General features: G+C 52.2%; 13 protein-coding genes across 13 annotated transcripts; 10 read left to right on the plus strand and 3 right to left on the minus strand.

Moving 5' to 3' along the window:
- Nucleotides 1-143: 143 nt before the first annotated feature.
- Nucleotides 144-1,315, plus strand: J4E85_009707 (uncharacterized protein; the record flags this gene model as incomplete). Its single annotated transcript, XM_051473925.1, has 4 exons — nucleotides 144-166; nucleotides 224-752; nucleotides 803-1,164; nucleotides 1,213-1,315. The coding sequence occupies 4 exons, from the start codon at nucleotides 144-146 to the stop codon at nucleotides 1,313-1,315; spliced, it is 1,017 nt and encodes a 338-aa protein (XP_051322329.1).
- A 329-nt stretch (nucleotides 1,316-1,644) lies between these two features.
- On the plus strand, nucleotides 1,645-2,168 carry J4E85_009708 (uncharacterized protein; the record flags this gene model as incomplete). The annotated part of the gene is made up of 3 exons (XM_051473926.1): nucleotides 1,645-1,665; nucleotides 1,716-1,767; nucleotides 1,822-2,168. The coding sequence occupies 3 exons, from the start codon at nucleotides 1,645-1,647 to the stop codon at nucleotides 2,166-2,168; spliced, it is 420 nt and encodes a 139-aa protein (XP_051322330.1).
- Nucleotides 2,169-3,129: 961 nt separating this feature from the next.
- Nucleotides 3,130-4,974, plus strand: J4E85_009709 (uncharacterized protein; the record flags this gene model as incomplete). Its single annotated transcript, XM_051473927.1, has 3 exons — nucleotides 3,130-3,613; nucleotides 3,664-3,755; nucleotides 3,808-4,974. 3 exons carry the CDS (start codon nucleotides 3,130-3,132, stop codon nucleotides 4,972-4,974), a joined length of 1,743 nt encoding a protein of 580 aa, XP_051322331.1.
- An 814-nt stretch (nucleotides 4,975-5,788) lies between these two features.
- On the plus strand, nucleotides 5,789-7,105 carry J4E85_009710 (uncharacterized protein; the record flags this gene model as incomplete). The annotated part of the gene is made up of 3 exons (XM_051473928.1): nucleotides 5,789-5,831; nucleotides 5,889-6,254; nucleotides 6,312-7,105. The coding sequence occupies 3 exons, from the start codon at nucleotides 5,789-5,791 to the stop codon at nucleotides 7,103-7,105; spliced, it is 1,203 nt and encodes a 400-aa protein (XP_051322332.1).
- A 170-nt stretch (nucleotides 7,106-7,275) lies between these two features.
- Nucleotides 7,276-8,788, minus strand: J4E85_009711 (uncharacterized protein; the record flags this gene model as incomplete). The annotated part of the gene is made up of 2 exons (XM_051473929.1): nucleotides 7,276-8,391; nucleotides 8,441-8,788. The coding sequence occupies 2 exons, from the start codon at nucleotides 8,786-8,788 to the stop codon at nucleotides 7,276-7,278; spliced, it is 1,464 nt and encodes a 487-aa protein (XP_051322333.1).
- Nucleotides 8,789-9,696: 908 nt separating this feature from the next.
- On the plus strand, nucleotides 9,697-10,596 carry J4E85_009712 (uncharacterized protein; the record flags this gene model as incomplete). The annotated part of the gene is made up of 1 exon (XM_051473930.1): nucleotides 9,697-10,596. The coding sequence occupies one exon, from the start codon at nucleotides 9,697-9,699 to the stop codon at nucleotides 10,594-10,596; it is 900 nt and encodes a 299-aa protein (XP_051322334.1).
- Nucleotides 10,597-10,642: 46 nt separating this feature from the next.
- Nucleotides 10,643-11,586, minus strand: J4E85_009713 (uncharacterized protein; the record flags this gene model as incomplete). The annotated part of the gene is made up of 3 exons (XM_051473931.1): nucleotides 10,643-11,069; nucleotides 11,119-11,467; nucleotides 11,520-11,586. 3 exons carry the CDS (start codon nucleotides 11,584-11,586, stop codon nucleotides 10,643-10,645), a joined length of 843 nt encoding a protein of 280 aa, XP_051322335.1.
- A 349-nt stretch (nucleotides 11,587-11,935) lies between these two features.
- On the plus strand, nucleotides 11,936-13,741 carry J4E85_009714 (uncharacterized protein; the record flags this gene model as incomplete). Its single annotated transcript, XM_051473932.1, has 4 exons — nucleotides 11,936-12,251; nucleotides 12,298-13,057; nucleotides 13,105-13,342; nucleotides 13,400-13,741. The coding sequence occupies 4 exons, from the start codon at nucleotides 11,936-11,938 to the stop codon at nucleotides 13,739-13,741; spliced, it is 1,656 nt and encodes a 551-aa protein (XP_051322336.1).
- Nucleotides 13,742-14,546: 805 nt separating this feature from the next.
- On the plus strand, nucleotides 14,547-16,515 carry J4E85_009715 (uncharacterized protein; the record flags this gene model as incomplete). The annotated part of the gene is made up of 3 exons (XM_051473933.1): nucleotides 14,547-15,090; nucleotides 15,137-16,191; nucleotides 16,336-16,515. The coding sequence occupies 3 exons, from the start codon at nucleotides 14,547-14,549 to the stop codon at nucleotides 16,513-16,515; spliced, it is 1,779 nt and encodes a 592-aa protein (XP_051322337.1).
- Nucleotides 16,516-17,799: 1,284 nt separating this feature from the next.
- J4E85_009716 (uncharacterized protein) lies at nucleotides 17,800-20,705 on the plus strand (the record flags this gene model as incomplete). Its single annotated transcript, XM_051473934.1, has 5 exons — nucleotides 17,800-17,988; nucleotides 18,037-18,125; nucleotides 18,174-19,085; nucleotides 19,134-19,803; nucleotides 19,854-20,705. The coding sequence occupies 5 exons, from the start codon at nucleotides 17,800-17,802 to the stop codon at nucleotides 20,703-20,705; spliced, it is 2,712 nt and encodes a 903-aa protein (XP_051322338.1).
- A 42-nt stretch (nucleotides 20,706-20,747) lies between these two features.
- On the minus strand, nucleotides 20,748-22,934 carry J4E85_009717 (uncharacterized protein; the record flags this gene model as incomplete). The annotated part of the gene is made up of 2 exons (XM_051473935.1): nucleotides 20,748-21,275; nucleotides 21,336-22,934. 2 exons carry the CDS (start codon nucleotides 22,932-22,934, stop codon nucleotides 20,748-20,750), a joined length of 2,127 nt encoding a protein of 708 aa, XP_051322339.1.
- Nucleotides 22,935-24,037: 1,103 nt separating this feature from the next.
- J4E85_009718 (uncharacterized protein) lies at nucleotides 24,038-25,612 on the plus strand (the record flags this gene model as incomplete). The annotated part of the gene is made up of 5 exons (XM_051473936.1): nucleotides 24,038-24,163; nucleotides 24,229-24,282; nucleotides 24,333-24,351; nucleotides 24,410-24,793; nucleotides 24,840-25,612. 5 exons carry the CDS (start codon nucleotides 24,038-24,040, stop codon nucleotides 25,610-25,612), a joined length of 1,356 nt encoding a protein of 451 aa, XP_051322340.1.
- Nucleotides 25,613-26,245: 633 nt separating this feature from the next.
- J4E85_009719 (uncharacterized protein) lies at nucleotides 26,246-27,308 on the plus strand (the record flags this gene model as incomplete). Its single annotated transcript, XM_051473937.1, has 3 exons — nucleotides 26,246-26,615; nucleotides 26,670-27,139; nucleotides 27,201-27,308. 3 exons carry the CDS (start codon nucleotides 26,246-26,248, stop codon nucleotides 27,306-27,308), a joined length of 948 nt encoding a protein of 315 aa, XP_051322341.1.
- Nucleotides 27,309-27,354: the final 46 nt, after the last annotated feature.

The raw sequence follows: 27,354 nt of genomic DNA on the forward strand, positions 1-27,354 counted from the left end.
TTCTGTCGCGCCTCACAACCCGTTGCATACATAGGTAGAGTGGATGCGAAGCGCAGAGTAGGTACTTATACTCTTCTTTGAATCCAACATAGTCCTCAAGCTATACCAAAAGCCACACAAGAGACATCAGTTCAGTTCTAATCATGAAAGCCGGCCAGTGGGATCCGTAAGTACATAGTACCTGGGTAGTCCTCACTAAGTATGAGACTGACGAGACATGCAGCAAGCAGCAAAAGGTCGTCGTCAATGACGTGCCGAAACCCACCGAAGCACCAAATCAGTTCCTAGTTAAGATACAGTCAGCATCATTATGTCATTCAGACTTGCTCATGGCCATGAGACCCGACTACAACGTTACCTTAGGCCATGAAGGAGTCGGCTACATTGAGTCCATCGGAGCGGAAGCCAGCAACAAAGGCTTCAAAGTCGGTGATGCTATCGGATTTAACTACTTCATCGGGGCATGTTTCGAATGCGAAGGTTGCATGATCCACAACATGCGATGCGAGACGGGTAACCAGAAACTACAAGGTTTTGTATCGGATGGGTATTTCGCCGAATACGCGGTCGTTGATTGGCAGAATGCAGTCAAGCTACCCGAAAACCTCGATATGAATAAGACTGCACCGCTGTTCTGTGCGGGTATCACAGCGTTTCATTCAGTGGACAGCTGTGAGTTGAAGGCGGGAGATTGGCTGGTGGTCATCGGGTGCGGTGGTCTTGGACAGTACGCGATACAATATGCAAAAGCCGTGAGTTTGGGCACGAAGCTGCGCTCTGCATGGAAACTGACAGGATACAGATGGGCATCAAGACCATCGGTCTCGATATAAACGACAACCAATTAGATGTTGCGAAAAAGGTTGGCGCGGAAGCTGTCTTCAACTCAATGAAGAACAAGGATTACCTCGAAGAGATCAAGAAGCTCACTGGGGGCAAAGGATGCCACGCAGCGGCGGTCTACAGCGCATCGAATGCAGCATACGCCGGCGCCCCAGATGTCTTGAGAACAGGCGGACTACTCATGGTCATTGGAATCGCACCGAAAGGACTGGACTTCATCAACACCTTCGACTTAACAACAGGACGGTACCGCATCAAGGCCGACAGCACGGGTATTCCGCAGCGAATGAAGAAGGCTGTGGATTTCACTGGCAAGCACAGGTATGTTACTTCTTATGACATGTGAAAACAGTTTCTGACCTTCCGCAGCATACAACCAGAAGTCGAGTTCCGCAAGATTGATGATTTGCCGCAGATGGTCGCTGATATGGAGGCTGGTAAAGCGGAGAAGAGACAGGTTGTTGTATTCTAGACACGTTATTTATCTAGTCCAGCATTAATTCTACGATATCAACAGAGGACCGTCATCACGATGCCTACATACTGTGAGGCGCTCATACCACTGACCAGCGATCAATTGTACAACCTGACATTAGGCAGCCTGCTTCGATCGTGCCACTGGTAGTAACGCCTTATACTAGACCCCGCACGCTGAATTTGGCTTGCTCTGTTTTCCTCGGTCGGTTATGCAGGGTCACTGTTAGTGGCTGTACTTGTGGGATACACAGGTACTTTAGGTTCTGGGGACCGACAACCCCAGAGCATTCGACTTTCTTACACGATCACCAACTACACGCTGATATGACCTACAAGACTATCGATGTATGCTCTCCGCCCTTTTTGTCCTACATGCATGACTAACACTTCAGCAGCATGATTTCGCAAATCCCGAGTTTGAATGGGACAAACAAGAGAACTACCAGCGTCCGTCCATCCTCTCGCCACTGGAATACATCATGTACTGATGCCATCCTCTAGCCTGTATAAAGCTCTCCTTCTTCTTTCGCAAACACCCCGACGTTACCGATGAATTCTTCAAGAAGCATTACAACCATATCCACTCCGATCTCACTGTCGCATGCAAGAAGTTCCACGCAGTCAAGATACAACGCTACGTACAGCACTACCAATCACCAGGCCTCAAAGGTAAATTGCAAAGCTTGGGCATGGATCCATTAGACTACGATGCTTGCAGTCAAATCTGGGTGAAGAAGTGGGAAGATTGGGAGGCTTTTGCCGGGAGCGACGAGTACCGGGCTGCACTCATGCCGGATGCGGAGAAGTTTATGGATCTGGAGAAAGGCATCCAGGTCATGGCTGGGTGAGTCCATCTCTCTTCAGTTCCATTGGCGGGTAATGTCGGCGAGGGTGATGGTTAGTGTGGATTGGTTTGCTGATGAAATGAGTCTAGGCATGATATGATCTGCTTTGGAAAAGCGATTCCTGATTGCGATGCTACGGATGGGATTACGCGTAGAGTGGATGTGTAGTCTGGGCGCTATCTGGTCTTAGGCGGAGATGCAAGGTAGTAGGCGTTGTGGTGAATTGGATCGAAAGACCACCATATCTGTCTATTTACACGTGGTTTCTCTGCGACTGAATAACGTTCACGCTGAGTTTGTCCTCCGTGTCTCTTTCATGCCTCAATGCAGATATATGGTTTGCAGACTGGTAAACTATTCAACACAACCAAACCAGCCCAACCCTTGGCCAATTCCATGACTTCAGGACCGTGGTGTCACATGTCGGTCTCGTCTAGCTCAAAGTGCACAGTACACCCTGTATTTCGCACGTGCAATGATGTCCATGGCTGCAATCTCGAGGTGAACGCACGGATGTCGGAAATAAGCTTTCACGCATAGCTCAGTACCGACGGAAACGTTGTTCCAGGTGAAGACGATCCTCACCCCTTGATCGCCCACTACCACTTCCAGTCAAGCGCCATGATGTGGCGCGGTACTTCTCCGCAGTCAGTCTCGGATACCCACATCCACATCCACTACCCCGGATTTTCAGAACGTGCGAAAAAGTGCTGAAAAATGATGGCGAAATCTAGCCAATAGAACAACCCAGTGGCATAATTAGCTGTGCTTCTGTGTATCCGAGATGCGGGGCTGGAGGAAAGTCTAGGTGTCGGACCAGTGGCTTGATGAGATGTGACCTGTGCATGTCTACAAGACCCAGCGAAGGGATATATGCAAGCCATAAGTGGGCTCTCTACGACGATCCCTCACCCCAGTTACACAAAGTCGCACCTGCATCAGGCGACTTTCCTTTCACCAAACCATGGCAGTAACTGCCGTCCACGAGAGCGGCCTGCGTCGGCCATCGGACGAGAAGAGAGACATTGAGCAAATCGAAACTGTTGCAGCGACACCACCACAGACATTCGTCACCCCAGATACAACCACTATAACACCAAAGACATGGCTCGTCATCTTCATCCTGTCTTCGACTTTCGGTCTTTCTTTTTGGCCTGTACCTACCACCTCAGCGATGATGGCTCGACTTGCCACTCAATTCGGTGCTCCGACAGCGAGCGCGTGGTTCATACCCGCTTACACAACAGCCAACGCGATTGGCTTCCTTCTTGCGGGCGCGAACTCCGATCTGTTTGGAAGGAGGTGGTTCTTGTTGTTTGGTAATGCATGTTGTTGCGTCGGTTTCATCGTGACCGCGACAGCGAAAGGAGCAGACCACTTCACAGCTGGACTGGCTATAACCGGATTCGGAGCTGGATTTGCGCAGATGGCCATGTGTAGCATTCCTGGTGAGTGAGCTGCGTTGTGTTTTACATGCTAGTAGGTCTGACTGTTACAGAACTTCTACCGAACAAGTTCCGGCACATTGGTATCTGTCTTTCGGATGGCTTCGTCTTCCTCATTGTCATAATTGGTCCTATTGTTGGAAGAGTGAGTGCAGTGCTTCGACCTGCTGGGCGAAATAGCTGACAATCGTTCACAGTACGCCATCGACGTCAATGCGTGGCAGTGGGTATACTGGGCTGGTCTGATTGCTCAATCCATATCCTTTATATCTCTTTTCTTGCTCTACAAGCCACCGAAGCACCCCAAGGGCGTTCCATGGTCCGAGGCAGTCCGCGGCCTCGATTATGTGGGCACTGCACTCATTGTCCCAGGCATCTGCCTTGCGCTTGTTGGCATCATCAACACCACATACAAACCAAGCTCAGACGTAACCGTCATTGCACCCATGGTAGTCGGGTTCGTCCTGATCGCTGCATTTGGAGTCTGGGAGACGCTCTCGAACACTCGCTTCAAACTCTGCCCGCCACACCTATTCCGGAGCCACAAAGGAAGGGAATTTACGGCGCCTTTCATCGTAGCGTTCATCGTCACCATGTTCTACTACTCGGTCAACATCATCTGGCCGACAATGGTTAATGTCTTCTACCTGGGCCCGAACGTGTCGCGGAGTACCGAGTTGCTGCTCACACTGCCGCCGAATGTAGGCCTTGTTTTCGGATCACTATGCCTCATGGCTTTCGGCAACGTGATCGGACACTGGAAATGGACGTTGATCGGTACCTGGACTGGCATGGTGCTTTTCGGTGCTTTGATGGGCCTTGTCACCCCGTTCAACCAGAACTTGATGATCGCGTTCTGCTGCATCAACGCTTCTTTCTTCGGATGGGCACAGTACGAGTCCATCGCATTTACGCAGCTTGGCGTGCCACAACAAGACCTCGGTTTCTCAGGTGGCTTGGCGGGTATGGCTCGTTACGCAGGAGGATCGCTGGCTCAAGCCATCTATACCACTATCCTCACCAACACCCAGACCACTCGCGCTGCTGCGACGGTTCCCGCTGCAGCTGTGAAGGCGGGCATGTCGTTGGAGAACGCGCAAGCTTTACTTGCCGCTATGCCCCTAGGCGCAGCCGCCATCGCCGAAGTGCCAGGTACAAGTCCAGAGGCACTAGGCGCGGCTTCTTTGGCGTTCCAATGGAGCTATGCGCACGCGCTAAAGATCGTGGCACTCAGTAGCCTGAGTTTTGGTATCGTAGGATTGCTCTGCATCTTCTATTGCGAGGATTTGACACCGAAGATGACGGACAAGGTGGAGGTCTTCCTCGAGAATGACGTGTACGCGGACAAGAACGAGTTCCACTGAGCACATAGAATGCTGTAGCTTAATTGATAATCTGAGTCTCCTCATACCATCTTTTGCATATTGTTGGACATATCGATGATGCGGTCGTGTTGTGTTGGGTGCGCAAGATGAGTGTCAGGGGAAGCTAACCTTCTCGCCCGGCGCGTCGCCGACGTCATGGACCCTGAGAAATTGTTTTAGCACGTCTCCTCATCGTTCCTTCCTCCACCACGACATTGTCCTATGAGCTCCTCATCAGACGTCGACGCGCCGCGCACATGTCGCATACACTCAACGGGCCCCTCAATCTAGATTTTGCATACCCTGAATCGGCGACGCGTCCAAAAGAGGTTGGGATGACTCGAAAACGGCTATATTCTCGGGCGCTCCTCGCGGCAACCCCACAACTCATGGGTACCGGATGGCCCGCCGAGGCGACCGGGCCTCCTTCTGAATTCCTCGTGATGCGACGCGGGATCTTCAGAAGAGCGCTGACGATCTGTAGAGTGTAGAGCGGCTGTTTGAAGTTATGCGCGCGGTAGGTAGCTTACGCACAAGTGTCCGTACTACTGACGTTTAGTACACCCCATGGGCAGTATGGGAAAACTCCCGTAGGAGAGAACTCATCTAGACTTCATGTCTCCACTATCGCAATCCCAATCGCAACCCCACCTTCCATACTGGTCGCCCATGCAAAGAGACAACATGTAGTCTCTGCAAGGGCTAGTTTTTGGCACACGCCGTGCCGGTGCCTTATCGCTTCGCCCTGCTTATAAGCTTCATTATCCTTGAGGCCTCACTCTTCTCAAAGCTCATCCTTAGCACGTCTTGAAGAATGTCAAAGTCAGCTGTCGTGTTTGGCGCATCCGGCGTGACCGGTCAGTAAACCCCTCAAAAGACTATAGATGAGCTTCATACTGATAATGATCATGCAGGATGGTCCTTCGTCAACGAAATCCTCTCCGACTGTCCCGAGAAGAACATATGGAAGCGAGTTCATGGACTCAACAATCGCCCCCTCGCCCCAAACCAGACGCAATGGCCAGAGGACCCGCGCCTAAACCTGGTCTCTGGCATTGACCTACTCGCGCATAGCCAAGAGAGTCTCAACAAGGAGCTGGTAGAGAAGATACCGGACATCGGGGAGGTAACGCACGTATACTACTTTGCGTACAAGGCGGGCATGGATGTACAAAAGGAGTTGGACGAGGCTGTGGAAATGTTTTCCAAAGCGGTGACAGCTATGGATAAGCTGTGCCCGAACTTGGAATACGTTGTGTTGCAAATCGGCTCGAAGATCTGTAAGTTCTATCCCATTCTTGTGATGGTGTTGGACACCCAAGACTAACGTACATTAGATGGCTGCCATCTCCTCGCTGCACTTCCGTGGTTCGATGAAGTCGCTCCTCCGGGCACCACCGGGCCCAAACTCCCTCCACCGCCGCTCAAAGAATCCTACCCCCGCATACCCAGCCCGTACGCCGAGATGCTGTTCTACCACGCACAGAACGACTGGATCGCCAATTACGCCAAAGACAAGAAATGGAGCTGGATCGAGACTCGTCCCGATCTCATCATTGGCTACGTGCCCAATCAGAACTTCTACTCGCTGGGTACATCCTTGGGTATCTATCTGAGCCTCTACAAGGAGATCCATGGCGAGGGTGCTGAATGCCCATTCCCTGGCAACCAAGGAGTCTGGAAAGCGCTGAGCAACGATAGCTCCAGCGACATGATTGCGCGTCAAACCATACACCTCACACTCTCCCCCAACACCAAGAAGGGAGAGGCCTACAACGTCGCCGACTCCAAGACACCTTCAAACTGGGAGAAGAAATGGCCTATTCTGTGTTCCTACTTTGGCCTCAAGGCCACTGGGCCTGGTGCCACTCCCATTGATGTGCGCAAGTTCATCAACGACAACATGGAGACATGGCTGGCAATGGAGAAGAAGTATGGGCTACAACATGGCCATGTGGACGGTGGTCGTGGACTTCAGATTGCCGAATCGATGCTCATGACCAAGTTCGACTTTGATCGTCAATTCGATATGACCAAGATGTACTCAACAGGATTCACCGAGGAGAGGGATACGAGGCAGACTTGGGGAACTGTCTTTGACAGGATGAGGAAGGCCAAGATTATCCCGTAGCTATGAGACGTGACATGCCATGCAATCGTGCCGCACAATAGTGTGCAAAGAAGGAGGATTTTTAGAGGCATTTCTATAGACTGCACTACTACATCCAGCGCTCTGATGAAGAGACAGCAATGAAAACTAGAATACCTATTGAAGTCCTACCCAAACAGCTAACTGACAGCTCAATAGTTCATGTTAATCATGATCGTCTTCGGTTCCGTAAACGCCCTCAGCGCATGGACGCCACACTCCCTGCCCAAGCCACTCTCCTTGCTTCCACCAAACGGTGTCATGGTGAACATCAAACTCACACAGTTGACACCGACCATACCCGAGTCAAAGTCACTTGCGACGCGCAACGCCTTGTTGATATCTTGGGTGAATACACCAGCCATGAGGCCAAAGTTTGTGTTGTTCGCCAACTGCATGATCTCTTCCTCCGTCTTGAAGGACTTGACGACAGAAACAGGGCCAAAGATCTCTTCGCAGTGGATCTCAGAAGTGGGATCGACATCGGTAAAGACGGTGGGCTCGAGGTAGTAGCCCGATGTGCCGATGCGCTTGCCACCGACTGCGAGAGTGCCTCCGCCTTGTTGGCCGCGCTCGATGAAGCCTTGTACGCGCTTGAACTGGGCTTCGTCGACTAGAGGCCCGATGTTCGTTGATGTCTCGTCTGGGTCGCCAATCTCCTTTGTCTTGTCCTTCATCGCTTGCTTGTACTTCTCGATGAAGGCCTCGTAGATGCCTTCTTGCACGTAGACGCGGCTGGCGGCGAAGCAGACTTGGCCTGTGTTGGCAGTGATGGCATTGGCGGTCCAGGTCACCGCGTTGTCGAGGTTGCAGTCGTCGAAGACGACGGCGGGTGACTTTCCTCCTAGCTCCAGGGTGACACGCTTGAGGTTAGACTTTGCGGCCATCTCTTGGATCTTCTTTCCTGTTGCAATAGATCCTGTGAAGCTGACCTTGCGGATGCGCATGTGGCTCGCGATCAAAGCACCGGTGCTTCCATCTCCAGAGAGGATCTGGAAGACACCAGGTGGGAAACCGGCTTCTTTGATGAGCGTACCGAGAGCCAGCGACGAGAAGGGTGTCTTTTCTGAGGGCTTGAGAATGAAGCAGTTTCCTGTGGCGAGTGCCGGAGCTGCCTTGAGGCCAATGGTGCCGATAGGACCGTTCCAAGGTACAATGCCTGCGGTGACACCGAGAGGCTCGTTGCGTACGATCTTGAGGAAGCCGTCTTCCTGGGGCCAAGACTCGCCGCCGAACTTGTCGATGAAGCCAGCGTTGTATCTGAAAACCTGGAGTAGCATCAGTAGACATTCTTACGTCTTCGGAAGCTGTACGCACCTCTGCGCAAAGACCAATCTCGAAAGCACCAAAGGCTGCTGGCGCACCGAGCGAGATCCTTGATAACTGTGCGATACCCTCTGCGTTCTGCTCGATGAGATCTGCGAACTTGTTCAAGATACCTCGGCGCTGATTCGCGCTCATCTTCTTCCATGCTGGGAACGCCTTGTCCGCCGCATCAACTGCAGCATCGACATCTTGTTCACCTGCTAAGGGCACGTCATCTGCAAGCAGCTCGCCGTTCTTCGGGTTGTGTAAGGTGAGCTTCTTCGGCGACTTTGAGTCAACATACTCATTGTTGATGAAGATTTGCTTTGGTAGGTTTTTGGCAGAGTATTGTAGTGTCATGATGGGCGAAATGTGAGGAAGAATATTGCAAGAAAGCACGAAATGTAGGGTCCAAGAAGAGTATATTAAACTTGTACTCGAGAGACGGCGCACGCGTATGAAGCGCTGGCTAAGTAATCTCACCTTTTGACCAAAGTGGTAAGTCTCAACCACGGAGGTATGCAGCCTGGTGGCGGTTGCTGTCGGCTGCGCGAACGCATTGCAGCCATAGGTAGCACTGCATGAGGAGAAGTTAGCTTGGCGACGACGTGGTGTCGCAAGACCGTTTGTCCGGATGATGGCGATGGCGCTCGCGGTTTGTTTTCCGTGTCTTCGGCGCGTGCACGCGTCGAGTCAGCGTCTCCACTTTCCCCGCATCGCCGGGCGTCATGCTGTGTTACGGCCATGGCGAAGCTGCGTACGACAGCTTTGAATCATGTCTATCACACGCGAAGGTTAAACGAGAGTCATGCCAGATGCTGTAGAGTTAGAGTTCGCGACGATGCCTACGAGTGCGATCCATATTTCAGGTGCGATCGGCTTTTGACGTAAGAGAAATAATGGTCACTGTTGAAGCAAACCGTAAGGTGAGAAAGCATGACGGATATGCTTAGGGATATGTCATGGGATTGCCAACTATCCATCACTACGAACTACCAACTCGGAAGATGCTTTCCTAGTGAATGCGGAGAAGGCACACACGGGACGTGTCTGCGTTTTCGTAAGGCGGCTGCTTGAGCTACTCACCTAGATAGACCGCATCACACCAATGATTTATTTTATACAACAGGGCAATTAGCGTATCGACTCCTATTGCGATTTGCATTGTCGACCTGCTATCAAATGCCAAATCGTCCCATATTTCAGATACTCCTCTCACAAACGCAATACTTCCAAAGTGGGGTTTGATCACGAACGCTTCTCCCAAGATGTCGAAGAAAGTCGCTTTGATCACCGGCGGAGCATCGGGCATGGGCCTAGCTGTTGCAACAGCTCTCTCGAATCGGACTCATGAAGACTGGGAACTCCATCTCCTCGACATGAACGCTGAAGCCGGCAAACAGGCAGCTAGCAAGCTGAAGAATACCCAGTTTCACCAGACAAATGTCACTGACTACTCCTCGCTTGTCTCCGCATTCGAAGCCAGCTACAACCCATCTCAAAGGCTAGACTTCGTCTATGCAAATGCTGGTATCGTGGAACGCGACAACTTCTATGCGAAACATGACCTAGATGGTCCACCACCTCCACCACCAAATCAGCTAAGCGTAGACATCAACTTGAAAGCGGTGATCGACACATCGTACCTGGCTTTACATTACTTCCGCAAGGCCATGGCAAAGCATACAAACTTGGATCCCGTGTTGGTCATGACAGCGTCTTGTGGCGGACTATACCCATCAGAGTTCTGTCCGATATACAGTGGAGGCAAAGCCGCCGTTGTACAATTCAATCGCGCCATCACCGTCGCATACCACCACGAGGGGATACGCACATTTACTACGTGTCCAGGAACCGTCAACACTGGTCTCCTAAGCCAGGAAGAATGGAAGTCTTTTCCCCTGGAGTATTTCACACCCATGGAAACGGTGGTCGATACTGTAGTCAAATTGGTAGACGCAGGCGATATTGTGGACGCGAAAGGTGTGAAGAAGACTGCGGACGAGCATTGGGGGTTGACGGTGGAGGTGAACGGCAACAATTTCTACTTCAATGCAGGACCAGAGTTTTGCGATGATAACATGCGGGCGATGATGGCGCACACTAGCATGGCGAAGCAGCTAAGTAGATTTGAAGGAGGCAAGAAAGACGGTACGAACAGGGCTTGAGATGTACGAAGATACACAGCAAATGTCGAACGAATTCCATACACTTCTAGAGCTTAGAATGGCGTCCTGATGCAAGTCTCATACCACCATCTACAGCAATGTCTTCTCCATTAATGTATGCTCCTGCTGGGCTACACAGGAATACCATGACGCCAGCGATGTCCTCTGGCTCGCCCAGCCGCTTTCGCGGGTTGTTATCCTCCAGCTCTTGCTGCCCGCCCAGCATCTCGATCAGCCCATTTGCGAGTTTCGAGGGGAAGAAGCCCGGTGCAACGGTGTTGGTTGTGATGTTCCTAGGCCCGAGCTCGACTGCGAGTTGCCGTGAAAGGTGGTGGGCTGCCGCTTTGGAGATGCTGTACATGATGGTGCCGTGCTCGCCGACGTGGGGGACGGTCGTGCCGGCTGTGGAAGAGACGATGATGACGCGTGAGGGCGATTGACGGGTACCGGCGCGTTCGAGCAGTGGGGCGAAGCTGTTGGCGTTAGTAGCAGCACATATGCTGTTGCCGATGGGACACTTACAGTCGTGCCAGGTTGAAGACACCGCGAACGTTGAGGTCGAGCACTTTCTTGCTCGACCAGTCTGGTGTCGGATCGAACGGCCCTCCCCATGTGGCTCCCGCGTTGCACACGAGGATATCCAGCTTGTCATCTGTCTCTTGGACCTTTCTGACTAGCCTCTCGATATCTTCTGTGTCCGCAACATTGGCAGCGACGCCGACCGCTGTACCAGATACAGGCAGCTTGTTGAGCTTGTCGACGGCTTGGTCGATGCCTTGCTCTCCTTCGTTCTTACGCGCGGAGATGAAGACTTTCTTTGCACCGGCGAGGAGAAAAGCGGTCGCAGTATGAAGGCCGAGGCCTCTCGAGCCTAGTAAGACGAATTAAAACGCGTTCATGTTGGTTGCATTAATGTGACTTACCTCCAGTGACGAGCGCGACCTTGCCGTCGAGGCTGAACATGCGGTTGAAGTCTTTCAATTCAGACATGATGGTCAATCCCCGATTTGAAAGAAGAAACAGTACGATAGCACGCGAGAAGCAGTCTCGCGATGCGCCATGTTGATGAACTGTCTGGGGTACATGCGCGCCTGGGGAGCTCGGTGTGTGGAGTTCGATATCCTCGGGAGGAGCGGACGCGTCTGTGCACCCCCGCGGATACCTCGTCTACCGGCTGCAGCAACAACGCCTCCCCATGATTAATCCTCACTATAAGCCATTCTCTCATCATGAATGCATCTGACTTCTTCGCTGTGTGGCTTGAGAGCAATTGCCGTCGTGTCGCTTTTCCCATCTACCCTGATTGAGTCTGGCATACTCGTCGACGTCCACCATCACCATGCCGTTCGCGTCGCCATTCCCAGTACTTGACATTCCAAAGTGCAACCTGCTCGATTATCTGTTTCCCCAAGAAGCAGCGCCTTCAGACACACCGATTTGGATCGACTCCAAAGATACCGACCAGCACCTCACACCACGATCGTTGCTGCAATGGTCGAAACGACTGGCCTTGGGTCTGGATCGCATTGGGAGTAAACCAGGCGAGGTGGTCATGATCTTCACACCAAACCACATCTTCGTTCCCGTAGCCTACCTTGGAATTGTGGGGTCCAAGCGGATCTTCAGCGGCGCGAACCCAGCATACACCGTCTCTGGTAAGTATCATGCAAGAACAGCAGGGATTATACTGACGGCTTCCAGAGATGATACACCAAGTTGCGAATACGGAGGCAAAGTTCATTCTCGCGCACCCAACTCTCATCAAAGCAGCCGTAGCAGCAGCGAAAGGTGCCGGTCTTCCAGGAGGCCGCGTCTTTCTCTTCTCAGACGAGCCTTGCGCACCGGTCGAAGGCTGCAAAGACTGGAGGGACATGTTGCCATCCCCGGCTGAGAGCAAGGCATACAATTTCCCGAAGCTTTCAGAACAAGAAGCAACCACCACAACAGCGACGGTAAACTACTCCTCCGGCACCACCGGCCTACCCAAGGGCGTCGAAGTAAGCCACTACAATCTGATTGCGAACCTCGAGCAAACCATCTTCATAAGATATCTCAATAAGCCATGGAACGCGGATACCCGGCCTCAGGAAACATGGATCGGGTTCCTACCCCTATATCACGCTTACGGGCAGCTCTACACCATAGCCATGGCGCAGAAGCTGCAAATACCCTGCTATATCATGAAGAAGTTTGAGTATGAGGAGTTCCTGCGGGTGATTCAGACTCACAAAGTCACACATCTGCAAGTTGCGCCACCCATCATGGTCATGCTCAGCAAAAGACCGGAGACGGCGAAGTACGATCTTAGCAGCGTAACTGATATCCTATGCGGTGCCGCACCACTGTCAAAGGAACTTCAGAACGAGATCAGCAGAAAGCTACAATGCGAAATCGTCCAGGGCTGGGGTATGACGGAGGTTACTTGCGGAGCAATACACGTGCCAGGGGGTACTGTAGATGAGTAAGTTCGTCCTCGCTATCTCGCCGCTCGCTTCTAATCAGCCACAGCTCCGGTAGTGTAGGCCAGCTAGACCCCAACTGCGAATGCATGCTTCTCGACGACGACGGCAACGAAGTCCCCGAAGGACAGCCAGGCGAGCTCCACGTCCGTGGTCCCAACATATGTCTTGGCTACTGGCGCAATCCAGACGCTACCAAGGAGTCTATTTCACCAGATGGATGGCTCAAGTCTGGAGACGTTGCTATCGTGAAGAACGGATGGTTCTGGATAGTTGATCGAAAGAAGGCTAGTCACTTTTGCCTTTCAACACTCACGATTGGAGCGAGTGCTAACACTACCCAGGAGCTGATAAAAGTCAACGCTTTACAAGTCGCACCCGCCGAACTTGAAGCCGTGCTCCTCGAATTCGACCCAATCGCCGATGCGGCTGCCGTTGGTATCACGCTTGATGGCCAGGAATGGCCACGTGCATACGTCACGCTCAAGGACGAACATAAGGGCAAGACAACCGCGGAGGACATCCACAGGCACATGAAGATCAAGGTCGCAAAACACAAGCAGCTTGTAGGAGGCATCGTGTTCGTGGATGAGGTGCCGAAGTTGCAGTCTGGGAAGATCATGAGGAAGGTCGTCAAAGAATGGGCGAAGAGGGACGCTGAGAAGATGGGCATGGCTAGGCTCTAGACAGCGCTGTAATATAGTCATTATATGCACGCAATATCAGCGACAGCGTATCTTTGGCTGTTCCGTATCCGAACATGATGCGTCTGGCACTCATCCGCTTTCAAAGTACCTGCAATGGGACCAACACCACACGAGCATGAACAGACAACACTCGACGCCTGATCATGAGATCACGCGTGTACACTGCATTTTGCATGAATCAATGTTCTTTGCTAAACTCAGCTTTCATGACATGTCGCTCTGGCCGACTACCCCCGCCTTCCCCACACATCCCAAAGTGGGCAAGTGTGACCTTGCCAGCTTTGAGTTCATGCTGGATCGCACCTGAACTGCCCCGCGTAAGTACATCCGCAACCCCTCAGCAGATGCACACCCTTGACACCCATCATGCCGCCACAAGCATCACCGTAGTCATGCATCTCGGCCTGGCTAATGCAGCAAGACAGTGCGCGAACCCAGACGCGTTCTCGTACCGGTCGCAGCGCCTGCGAAAACCGGCCTAATCTATGCCGCATGCCATGCACCAACCGGCGTGCGAGGAGGTGTACAGTGAGATGTGTGAAGACATCCGAGGCGCGGTTAAACACTCCAGAGATGTTGGTTCGCCCCGATACAGTGGTCGGGCTGCCTCGCTATCTTCTTTATGTTGATTGAGTAGCATCTTCAAGCTCTATCTACTGTCTTCGAGGCTGCATCTCAGCGTACCCTATCGACTTTGTCCTTCTCGCTTTTCGGTTTATCTCTGTGATCACGTATCTGTCACTCTCCTTTGGGATAGCACCTACCAGTCTTAGCAACCGCCACGATGGGGGGCTCGGAGATGCCAAACGGACTGAACGTCAACGGCTACGGTCACAACTACGACTACCCACCATCGCATGTTGATGGACCCTACAGAACCCTGGATCAATACCATTCCAAGCCAGCCAAGCTGCGAGTGGCATGTGTTGGCGCGGGTGCATCAGGGCTGTGTCTAGCCTACAAGATGGAGAAGATGCTGGAGCCTGGATCCTGGGAGTTGACGTTGTTTGAGAAGAACGCACAGTTTGGCGGAACATGGTACGAGAACACCTATCCCGGCGTCGCATGCGATATTCCATCGCATGACTACAACTTCACCTGGGACCCGAAACCCGACTGGTCGACTTTCTTCGCAGCAGGGAAGGAGATCCAGGGGTATTTCGAGAACTTCGCCGAGAGACATGGAAGCAAGAAGTACATGCAGTTGAACAGCAGGATTGAGCAAGCCAACTGGAACGATGAGGATGGGTGCTACAGCCTTACCATCAGGAATCCAAAGACTGGCTCGATGAGGAAAGATTGGGCGCACGTCTTGGTGAACGGTTCAGGTGAGTGTTAGGCCAGCGCCAAATTTACACGCCTAACAGATAATAGGTATTCTGAACAACTGGAAATGGCCAGACATTGAAGGTCTTCACGACTTCAAGGGTCCCGTCCTCCACTCCGCGTGCTGGGATCACAGCGTCGACTTCACAAACATCAACGCTGCCGTCATCGGTGTTGGTTCGACCAGCGTTCAAATCGTACCATCACTTCAAAAGGTCGTCAAGGGGTTGGAAGTGTACATGCGGAGTCCGACATGGATATCGCCTCCTTTCGGCGCCGGCGCACTGAACGACGACCTGCAGAAGGGACAAGACGTCGACCCTGGACAACGGCAGTACACTTTCACCGAGGCCGACATCAATAAATTCAAGGAAGATCCGGAGTATCACTTGGAGTTCCGGAAGAAGATCGAAGCAGAGATCAACAGCTTGTTCGGGATGTACCAGCAGAACTCAGATCTCCAGAACCAGTTCAAAGATGTTATCACCAAAGAGATGCACCGCCGCATGGGACCTGGCCACGAGAAGCTGAAAGAGTTCATAATCCCCAAGTGGTCCGTTGGCTGCCGGCGCATCTCGCCCGGGGACGGCTTCCTGGAGGCTTTAGTGCAAGACAACGTAACTCCAGTCTTCGACGGCATCGAACGAGTAGTTCCGGAAGGTATCAAGACTAAGGACGGCAAGATCCACAAACTCGACGCCATTGTCTGCGCCACTGGCTTCCAGGTCGCATTTCAACCCGCCTTCACGGTTCGCAACGGCTCCAACGTATCCATCAAAGAAGACTGGACCACCGGCCCGAACCTCTACATGGGTGTATCCGCTCCTCGATTCCCGAACTTCTACACTATAGTCGGACCCGGCGCGACGTGGAGTAACGGCACGCTCTTGCCATCGATCGAGACCACCGTTGAGTATAGCATCAAGTGCATGAAGAAGATGCAGAGCGAAGGCATCAAAGCTATGAGCGTGAAGCAGGACGCCCTAGATGAGATCTACGCGCATTTTGATGAGTTCCACAAGACGACAGTGTGGCAAGAAGAGTGCCGGAGTTGGTTCAAGAACGGACAGATCAAGAACAGGATCTATCTGTGGCCTGGTGCCGTAAGTACCCTTCAGCTTTTATGTCGCGCTTCCTTCCACATATCCCTGTCCCAATCAACGGTGGTGTTCGCGCATACCCGACCTTATGCGCGCATCTCCTATCAACCCCGCACAAACTGTTCGCGACTGACTCATTCAATGCAGACAATACACTTCCTCAAAACCATCAAGACACCGCGCTGGGAAGACTACGACTATGTATACAGATACAAGAACCGGTTTGCTTTCTTAGGCAACGGCGATGTGAAGGCGACGGCAATGAAGGATATGCATGGCTTGAGCCCCTATATTCGCAACTGGGACCACGAATGGGACGTTGACTAAAGGCGGCCGAGCTGACATCTGTCGATGGGTCAGGCGTGCCGTCGCTTGTTGGTGCTAGATCTGGGCCCGGATTTCGGGTTGTTTTCTTTCCATTGGCATCCAAGCGTGCTGGGCGTTACCCGTCAGGGTTGATAATCTACTTTTTCTTTTGGACGGACTGCTACTCTTTGGTTCATTTGCATCGCGCATAGCATGCGTGCCTATCACTTCGGCAACCCCGAATGGTTTGGAAGAAAGTTAATATTGGTGACTTGCAGCTCCCACAGCCCTCAAGACCCCTCAATCGCGCACGGCTGCTGTCGCAGTTGTCTAGGTCCTGGCGTGCGTGTCAAACTATGATTACTATGGCTAGTCTGATTGCGTCCATGGATGCATGCTTCGGATGCTCGCATCCTAGTCCCAAAAAGTTCGCCAAGAAGCAAACATCACGATGGTTACAAGCTCCGAGACTCCGCCACCCCAATCGCAAGCCTTGACCCCGCTCATCTCGACATCTTTCGACTCATGTACCCCGGATTGAAGGCTCACTCTGCCCTAACACGAATCGTGATTTCCCGACTACCGTCGCATAGGGACAACGCCACGCTGCGCTATGGCCTGCAATTGGGCTTTGGGTGAATGCAGAGCAGCCCCAGACTCAGCTCAGATGCGAACTACTGACGCCATAGGTTCATGTGACGATGGCCTCGAAGCGACAGAGTGACTTGTTCCTCCAACCAAGCGATCCGCAATGCACTCCTACGTCAACTGTAGGCTTCTCCGCAAAGATCGGCTCAATGCCGGTTAACGAGCGTGTGGAGAGGGAAATTAAGCCATGCCGTAGGTTTGGCCTTGACCATGGTGTTCTCGATTCTGCAAGCACTCGCTCTTCTAGGGTCTTGATTCGTCAGACCCGGTACGCAGCTCGTTCCGAGCATGTCGAGCCGACAGGATTACTAGGTACATGTCAGTCGGTTGCTAGATTTACGAAGAAGCTTGCCAAAAGCCAACGTGGTCGCATAGCTTGGAGGCGCCCAGTACAGTGAAACTGCGGGGCCCCACCTCCACGAGTTGAAGGCCTAAACCTCTCCAAAATCTAGCGGTTAACGTTTAGGGCTAGATTAGGCCTGGGTCACTTCATGCTCATGGAACTCGGAGTTTAGGCTTGACAGTCGTCCTCGCTGTCTGGTCTGCGACTCCTCTCCCCGCAACATCCAAAACGCTTTGCGACATACTAGTGTGATTCCCTACTGACGTCTGTCCGCGAGACACCATCCCCCGTACATACCAAAAGCGACACCATCGATGGCCAACGAAAGATCGGCAGCACCTGAAAACAACATGAGCGAACAGCGCTCACCGGAACCGGCCTCCAAAGCCGGCAGCAAGCAGGAGCAGAGTACATCGGAGAAGGGTTCTACGAAAGGGAAGTCTTCAAAACCTCGACACAGGGCGTCAGTCGCTTGCGCGTCGTGCCGAGATCGCCGGATACGGGTATGTCTGTTCTATCTGCTTCCACGATACTTTCTGACGAGCTTGCAGTGTGTAGTACCTCCCGGCGAGACAGAGTGTACACAGTGTAAACGATCAGGTGTGGAATGCGTCATCAAGAACGACGACGAACGACGACGGTATGTAATATGTCTTTACTGACTAATACCAAGCTGACACCTGTACAGGCCTATCTCGAGGGCATACATGTGCTCTCTCACCGACCGCGTAGCACTACTAGAAACAATGCTGAAGGAGCGAGGCGAAGAGCTACCCCCAGCGAATCACCCTCCCAAAACCCGCCATAATCCTCAACCCGACGAAGAGGGTACTTCACCCACCCAAAAAGCAAGCGAAACCCAAGCGCACAACAACGAAAGCCATTCCAGTCCAGGCAGTCAACAAAGCCCACAAGACGACTATCCTGATTTCGAACAGCACGAGATGAACACGAATAGTCCTCGTTTCTCAAACGGCGATGCAGAAAGCGCGGGCTCGCCATCTATGCTACCACCTCCAAAGAAAGATGGCATGGTCAATCGTCTCCTCTCTACTCGTGGCCATCTTAGCTTTGATCAGTTAAACGGCCGCCTCCGCTATTTCGGTCCAACAACAAACTGCCATGTACATTCTGAGTCGGTCAACCCTTTCGGCGCAACACAAGAGATGAATGAACAGGCTCGACGCGCCGACAAGATTATCCGCTCTCTTCCACTGGAAACATACGATTATCTCATGGATCTGTTCTGGCAATGTTACAACCCAGTCATCCATGTTTTGCACCAAGATGCTTTCAACGAAGACCGCGAGATGGGCCATACACAGTTCTATTCTGGGTTCCTGCATGTCTGTGTTCTGGCCATGGGTTACCGTTTCGCAAACAAGGAAAGGCTAGACATCAGACGAATCGGTTTACCGGGCATGGAGAGCACGTTACATCGCGAAGCAAAGTATATGCTTGATCATGAGCTGGAAAGACCGGGTGGAATACCGAGCGTAGTTGCATTACTTCTGCTAGGCGACCTCGAGTGCGGCGTTGGTAGAGATAATCTGGGCTGGATGTACGGCGGGATGGCTGTGCGACTTGCTTTCGACATTGGGTACGTATTACTGAAGGAAGACTCGGCAATGTACTGACATATACATAGTCTTCATCTCGACACACGACTCTCCGGTCTCCCAGAACGCGAGGTCGAAATTCGTCAAATGACTCTTTGGGCATGCGTCATCTACGACAAATACTGGGCACTTTTTCTGGGCCGTCCTACATCTATGAAACCCTCCGACCTCGAAATATACAACCTGACGAAGCAGTTCGAACGCCTTGGTACCTGTCGTCCGGCTGGGCTGGGAAAGAGCATGGAGACTATGATCTACGAAGCACTCCTCGATCTTATGGAGCTCGCAGGAAAGATCACCGAGAATATGGATCCGCATCGCTCGCAAAACGCTGCTTCCGACTCACACACTGCCGTGGACCGAAATCAGTACATGCGCATGGCAGCACTAGATCGCGAGTTCAGCAGCTGGTATGCCAGACTGCCCGAGCAACTGCGCTGGACACCAGCCAACATTGCGACGGCTCCGTTCTCGTTCTTCCTGTTGCATCAGCAGTACCATGCCAGCTTAATTTTGCTACACCGGCCGTTCGCACTGTATGAAGACCAAGCGGGCAATGAAAGTGGACCTGACGACCATTTCTCCGCACTGAGTAGGACAGTATGCACGAAACACGCTATTCGCGTGGCGAGAATATACTGGCAACATCGACAACGCTTCGATACGAAGCAGATCTTCGTTACTGGAATGCAACATGCGGTATGTAGCAACTAAAACTTTTGGTCTCTCTCACTGACAATCTTCCGTAGGGCACAGCGGCGACCGCTCTCGTAGCAGCCTTGGCGTTCATAAAAGATCCTACCTCCAGAGCCAACAACATGCAGTACCTCGAATGTCTATCGGCCGCGCTTTCCGACATGGCATCCACCTATCAACCTGCGGAACGAATGTCTACCGTGCTCCGTGCGGTGATGGTAGAGCTACGCGGCGGCCCCGAGCCCCCCAACTCTTCGTTCAACTTGTACAAGCCCGCATCCTCGACAGTACCCGCGCGAAGAGGCAGCACAATAGATATGGACGCCGACATGAACGACAACCAGCAGTGGGCCAAGAAAAGGCAGACCAGCAGCGGAAGACCTAGAGCCGGTACAGGTGGAAACAGAAAGACGAGAACGATGAGTATGAGTACCACAATGAGTATGCCATCTGATCAAGGGAGACATGGGCTCAGCATCAAAGCTCCTCCGCCACCCCGGTTCGACGACCCAATTCAAAACAACGATGGGTACGTATTGGTGACACCACGTTCAGAACTCGGTAGTGTTGGCTGGCCCAGCATATCGGAACCTCCTGAGCTCTCACACAACATGTCCACCCCCTCCACCACCCTTTCTTCTTCACACATGAACCGGAACTCTGGGGCCTGGATGGGCGCAGACTTTGATCCTCACGATCCGATTTCACAACTTGCTAATGCGCATTTCCCTGAGCTGAGCGCGTTTGATGATCTTGGTACGGGTGGTAGTGGTGGTGTTAGCGGCGGTCCGATTGATGGGGTGAATCTGGATTTCATGCCACTGGGAGATGGAAACGAGTGGAGTCTGCCCAAAGAATGGAACGGACCGAGTGATATGGATGGGTTGAGTGCTTTTGATATGTAGTGTGTGCTTGCGAGCCGCGAGTTTATCTGATAAGGAACTGTGTTAATCCTCCTTGATATCGATGACGGCATCTCTCCCCATACTACCGTTCTTCTCTTTACTATGGTCCGAGTGCTCGTCATCGGCTACAACAGTCCCCAATCGCGTCAGCCCACTTTCCCTCCCCTCTCCCATCCTCTCCACCATGCGCTGAATATGCGGATGCGACGGCGCAGGTCTCTGACTTGATCTCCTCCTTCCCATGCCCACCCCAACCCCCATAGGCATATGCTCTGCCCCTCTAAGTCGTAACCGCATACCCTCTTCCGTCGACATGGTCCTATCTACGCGTCTTGGGGGCTCCAAGTCTGTGTCATTCGGGATCTTTAATTGCGGCCTCGGTCGTAGCCATCGCCACAATTCTTTCGTTTTCTGGGCCCAGATACTGTAGCCGTATTTCGTGGAGAGGAAGCCGATTATGCTGAAGAAGGGAATGCAAATCGTCACCAAGACGATGGCGAATGGCGTGAAGTTTGCTGGACTTTCGGGCATGTTTGTCATGCCGAAGACGGAAGTTACGAATGTGAGAGGCTGCCGATTAGTTAGTTGACTGTTTTGCGCGAGATCCAGAGACTTGATCTGTTCACGTACCATGAAGAAAAGATTGACGATGGTCAAGACTTTGATGTTGTACCCTTGGTGCACGGTGACATCTGCTAGCTCAACGGACTTCCTGGACTCTTGGATGCTAGTACCAGAGAACAACTGCTCCTGCAATGTTTCAATCTCATGCCGTCTTTCATTATTTTCCGAGATGATGATCCTAAGCTCTTTCATTTCCCGTTCGAATTGAAGCCGCAATGTCCGCAAACGGCGCTTCCAGTGATCGTTGCGTGGCGATTCCTCGAAGAGCGGCCAGAGCGTCTTGTTCTGGCCTTCCCAGATATCGTCGGTGAAACAGTCTTCGAAAGCGTCGATCATGGATTTGATGCTGTTGTTGACATTGCCCAAGGTTTGATGTGCGTAGAAGTATCTGCGGATCCAGGTGAAGTCTTTGTCCTCGAACAGTCGGGCTCGGCGCAACTCTTCGCTAAACAGGAAGCCTAGCGGTGGAGTAACTAGGTCGGTGATACGCTTGTAGATTTCGTCGAATCGCTTCCTAGCATCCCGATATTCCGTCAGCAAAGCATGGAGGAATGCCTCCGCGCCATTGAGATACTTGTGGCCGGTTTCGAATGTATATGGCGTTCCATTAGCTGGTGTCGACTTCCAGTCCGGGAAACTCTCCAGCTGTAAGACTTGCCATGGCGACCAGACATCGTGCACCCATCCGAACTGTGTCTTCGCACGTCTTCCCCTATTACGGATGCGGCGTGGTTTGTCGTCATAAAGGACAAGCGCAACGACAGCACTGCACCGCGAAAGTGGTATATGATGATCAGACTGACCCGTTATTTTGTCCGCACGCTGCCATTGCATGGGTTGACAGTCATCTCCCACGATGGTATAGTATTCGAAGTTGAAGAAAAAGGTCCTTTGGTGTTTAGGATTCTGATTGAAGGCTCGGAACATATGCGCTGATGAAGCTTCTGTTTCGACTAGATGCTGGAATAGTTCGTCCATGTCAAAAGCATCATTAAGCGTCAGATGAAGTGCACCAAACAAGATTGGTGAAGGTTCTCGCGCTATGGTGATACGTCCAACCACTGTTTGGTCCGGCTGCTTGCCAACGTCTCTCAGTGCATGCCAAATCTCAGTTGCGCGGCTCATGTTGTTTTCGGGGCCAGTCACTTCAATAAGCTCAGGCAGACCGTTGGTTCCGACATTGTACACTTGGAAATGTGAGTAATGGCTTCGGTCATCTGCTGGCCCGGGCCCCATGTGGAAGAGATGAGATTGTTTGGTGAGCTTCGCGGGATCAGAAATGATCGAGGCCAGAATCTCTCTGCCATGTTCAGTCCAGTTATGCGTCTTCAGATGTTCGCGCAAATGTTCGTGGTCGAACGAATGGGACGGTAATTCGTTCTGGACAAAATAGTCGTCTTCTTCATCGCTGCTGTCGTCAGATAGCGTCGAGGTATCGGCGAAGATAGCATCGCCTCCATGTCGTGTGGATGTGCGGCGAAGTTGTGAGGCGTCGGATGGTTTGAAGGTGTCGTTCGTTGCTGATAAGCTTTTCAGTAGCGCCTCATGGGAGCGCTGGAGCGACTCTAGCTGCTTCCGAAGATCGTCAATCTCAGTCGTTGCCATCTGTAGTGTTCAAAGCCGTGCGACCCGACATGCGATAGCTATTCTCGAAACCGAACTTTACAGAAGGTTCTGCTTATGTCGTGTAGGATTGTTAGGATCCGGCCCCCACACTAGCGCTGCAGGAAGCCCAGCCTTTCAATTCAGCATTCGAGTTTCCCATCCAATCTTCATCGATGCCAAGGTGGAGCTAGGGTGGAGCTGGGTCCAGAGCCGCGATCAGAAGAGGGTCCATTGGCCTAATGCGTAAATGCACACCGGTTGTATGAAGGAGTTGTGAGGAAAGTATGCAACACGCCTGCTTAGGGTCGCTCACCGCCCTTTTCCAATTGGACATGCTCAAATCGCAAGCCAGTTCAGATCGAGCAGTCGAGCACGAGGGCTGTCTCCAACAAAGTAAAGATGATTCCGTGTCGCGGGTAGAGGCTCTCCGGGTAGCTCTGCTGCTTTGTTGAGATCTCGGGAGCGGGGAGCAGAGCCGGCGCGACCGCCCGCATCACGTGACCACCACCGAGCTGACTTCTAGACTTCTCAGTATAGTCACATTGTCGTCATTTTGCCCAGGTGAGCATTTGCGCATCTCGTAGACGACGCGACTTACTTTGCGTTTTGAGACGCGTCGGGCCACGATGTCGTTTTTCTTCGGTCGCGTCATCGGAGCTCGCTTGTCGATTGCCAAATTTCCTTTGCCCGTGATCTTCGTGACACCAGCCCCCAACATTGCCCACGTGAATTGAGAGGGCATGATGCCTACCCTTTCCACTTTTCTTTCGGTATCGCTGCCTGTGATTCTGGCTGCTCTAATTTACCAGCTAGGGCTGCCGGCTTTCATCAGCGAATACGTACCATCCACGTTGCTTCCAAATCTCTTCGTACCCACACACTGCTACAAGTCTGTCAGAACACTTTCGTCGGAGTTCCCGCATGCCGAGTGCTTTACCATCCACGACGGCAAATTCTCCAGTGTCTTCGTAGACAATGCAGCCCCTAATACGGTCAAGGAATCCCGCACAGGTTATGTGTATCCTGGTTTTTGGGATGGACACGGTCACTTGATCCAGTTTGGAGAATCTCTAGATTCAGTGAGCCTCTTTGGCGCCGATTCAATGGACGAGATCAAGAGGAGACTGTTGAATTATAAGAACGTCCGTCCAGAAAAAGGAAATAGTGAACAGTGGCTACGTGGCGTCGGTTGGGACCAAGCTCATTTTGAAGGGAGGTGGCCGACTGCAGTACGTTGGACCTGATGAACGTAGACGCGCTGTAACGACCGTGCTGATACTGACACTTCATCTAGGCTGATTTGGAGATAGATGAGAGGTTTAAGGATCTTTATGTTATGCTTGATCGTGTTAGTTGTCCGTGCGAAATGGGAGCGACACATATACTGACTTCGCGCAGGTTGATGTTCACTGTATCTGTGAGTCAGCCCTGCAAATTGAGCATGAGGTTGATCTAATCCAGTGGTTTCATCTTAGGGGTATCTGAAAAGGTGCTTGACCTTCTTCCGTCGTTCAGTATACCTCCCGGCGGCGAAGTGCCGGCAAAGGGTGTCTTCTGCGACAATGCCATGGACATCGTCCTGGAGTATTACCCAAAGCCGACCAAAGCGCGCAAAACCGAGTTCATTAAGACTGCGATGGCAGAGTTGAACAAATATGGAATTGTTGGGATGCACGATGCCGGCGTAGTGCCGGCAGATTTGGAGCTATACGAAGAGCTCGCGAACGACCCGGACTGGACTGTGAGAGTTAATGCGATGATCGAATGCGATGTCCGAAACACGTTTTGTCCCGAGGCGGTCAGGAAAGTTTCGACTCCAAATGGCCGATTTCATGTGAAGAGCGTCAAGCTTTTCGGAGGTTTGTATACACGGCCCACTCTCAACAAGTTACTTACAATGTGCAGATGGGGCTTTGGGCTCCTGGGGCTCAGCTATGATTGAGCCGTACAGCGACAAACCGGAGTCCTCCGGCTCTTTACTTGTCAACGCGACTACGCTGTCGCGTGTGACATATGATTGGGCCGTAAAGGCAGGGTACCAAGTTAATATTCATGCTATTGGGGATCTTGCTAACAGGCTTGCGGTTGACGCGTTTGAAGCGGCGTTGAAACGCTTGTGCCCCCACGCTAACCTCCGCGACTGTCAAGCTAAACGTCGTTTCCGCATCGAGCACGCCCAAATCATCCACCCAGATGACCAGCGCAGGATGTCAGAACTTGGTATCATTGCGTCAATACAGCCCACGCACGCGACCTCGGACATGGGTTATGCGGAGAGCAGGCTTGGCCAGCAACGAACAAAAGATGAGGCGTACCGAATGCGGTCGCTCTTACCACTTCGTCCAGTCCTCGGTAGCGACTTCCCAGTCGAACCCGCGAGTATCTTCGAGGGAATGTATGCGGCAATCACGCGACGAAGTCCACGTACCGGACTGGACCCTAGCGGTGGCAAGGCTGGCTGGTATCCCGAAGAGAGCCTCACTTTCGAACAAGCTTTAAAGGGTTTTACGGTAAACGCTGCATATGGTGCCTTCTTAGAAGGCAAAGCTGGTGTCATCGAAGCGGGGGCGTATGCTGACTGGGTTGTTCTCGACGAACAACTTGAATCACTGGACCCAGAAGCATTGAGGAAGGTGACAGTGAAAGAGACGTGGGTGGGCGGCAAGCGAGTCTATTGACGGCCCGGCCATGAAGATCTTGTTCGGTAGAGAGGTTGAGCGGCGAGATCTCCCTCGACCGGCCAACGCCTGACATCAGCTCGGCAAGCCATTGATGCAGCACACTCGACTGGACGGCTCCGGCGGCCGTCAATCAAAAGTTTTCGAGAAAATTCGAGCGGTAGGCTGCCGGCAGGAGAGGGGTCATTGATCTGCATACTGCCGCCAGGGCTTGAGGCTGCGGGTCATAAAGTGTCCCTGCTATTTGAATCACCTCTATAGGTGTGCCTTCAACCCTTTATGCCCAACTTGCATTCAACCCCACACGTTTGTACTACATTGAGCGTAGATCCCGCTTGTATGTCGGGCCACCCCTAGCACAACTCACTATCCCACACGACCATCAGGGTACTCAGCCAACCAGACAGACGCCATTACCGCTCAATGCGTTTGACACATGGCAAATGCGAGAAAGAGTTTTCCTAGTCTACACATGCACGCTCGTGTTGATGATTCTCCCGGGCACAGCTGACAATCGCAGTAGCGTATAAAACTTTGCTAAACTGATAGTTTGCATCTTAATCACACACTCAAATACAGCAGTACTACCTGACAACAGGAACAACAAAAAAACACGTATACTCGTACCCCATCATGACGACCATCGAACGTAAACCAGCTGCGGAACTATCCAAACCTACCACCCCTGTCGGGTCTCTTACCGTCACACCCCCAATCACACCGAATGCGACCAGTACCGCGGCGCATCAGCTAGTTTCCGAGATCAGGGACATATACACGGTACTCAACGAACTATCGTCATTAGCGCCGTCGGAGCAAGTCAACTCTCTCCTCACACGACTCGTAAACCTCTGCGTCGTACCTTACAGCGCAGAATTTACATCGTATTTTTTCCGTATACCTGCCATAGAGAGCCTTTGCTCCAATTTGCGACCGCTATGTTCAGAAGCCGAGGGAGAGTTGGAAAAGTTCTGGGCAAAGCGCATGCTCAACGACATCAGCGGTAAGTGCAGCGCAATCACGCATCACGCTTAACTACAGATCTGACTTTCTTTAGGTACAACCACAACATCTGAGGATATTCTGACAACTTTCCCTTACCACCAAAATTACGTCGATCTCTCCCGCTTGGAATGCTCTACCATAGAAGCGTTCCTCCCCAGCCCACCGTCCAAAATCGCTTTCATCGGCTCCGGCCCATTACCTCTGACCTCACTCTGTTTCCTGGACCGCTATCCTAACGCGCAAGTGCATAACGTGGATCGCGATGCCTCCGCGCTTCAAGTCAGTGAATCGTTATGTAAGCGGTTAGGCTATGGCGAGCGCATGAGTTTCGCTTGTGAAGACATTACCGAGGATTCGTCAAACGCCGAATGGCAATCATGCCAGGTCGTCTTCCTTGCTGCGCTGGTTGGTACAGATACGTACACGAAGCTCAACATACTCAGAAGCATGGTTAAGAAGCTGGTCCCAGGTACATTGGTGGTGGCGAGGAGCGCGCAGGGGATGCGAAGTGTGTTGTATCCGGTATGTTCGCACCGACTTCCAGCGCAGTCATGTCAGACAGTAGTCATTAATGAAAACACAGATACTGGAACTGTCAGAAGAACTCCAATCCATCGGTCTCGAGATTCTTGCCGAAGTACATCCGTGGACTAAAGTCGTTAATTCGGTCATCGTTCTACGCGTGAAATGAACAGGAAAGTGGTTCATTGGTACAAGCCGGTTTGAGGTGCATATAT

This window comes from Alternaria conjuncta (genome assembly GCF_024043145.1).
Source record: "Alternaria conjuncta strain BMP 0040 chromosome Unknown scaffold_18, whole genome shotgun sequence".
Classification (NCBI taxonomy): Eukaryota; Fungi; Ascomycota; class Dothideomycetes; order Pleosporales; family Pleosporaceae; genus Alternaria; species Alternaria conjuncta.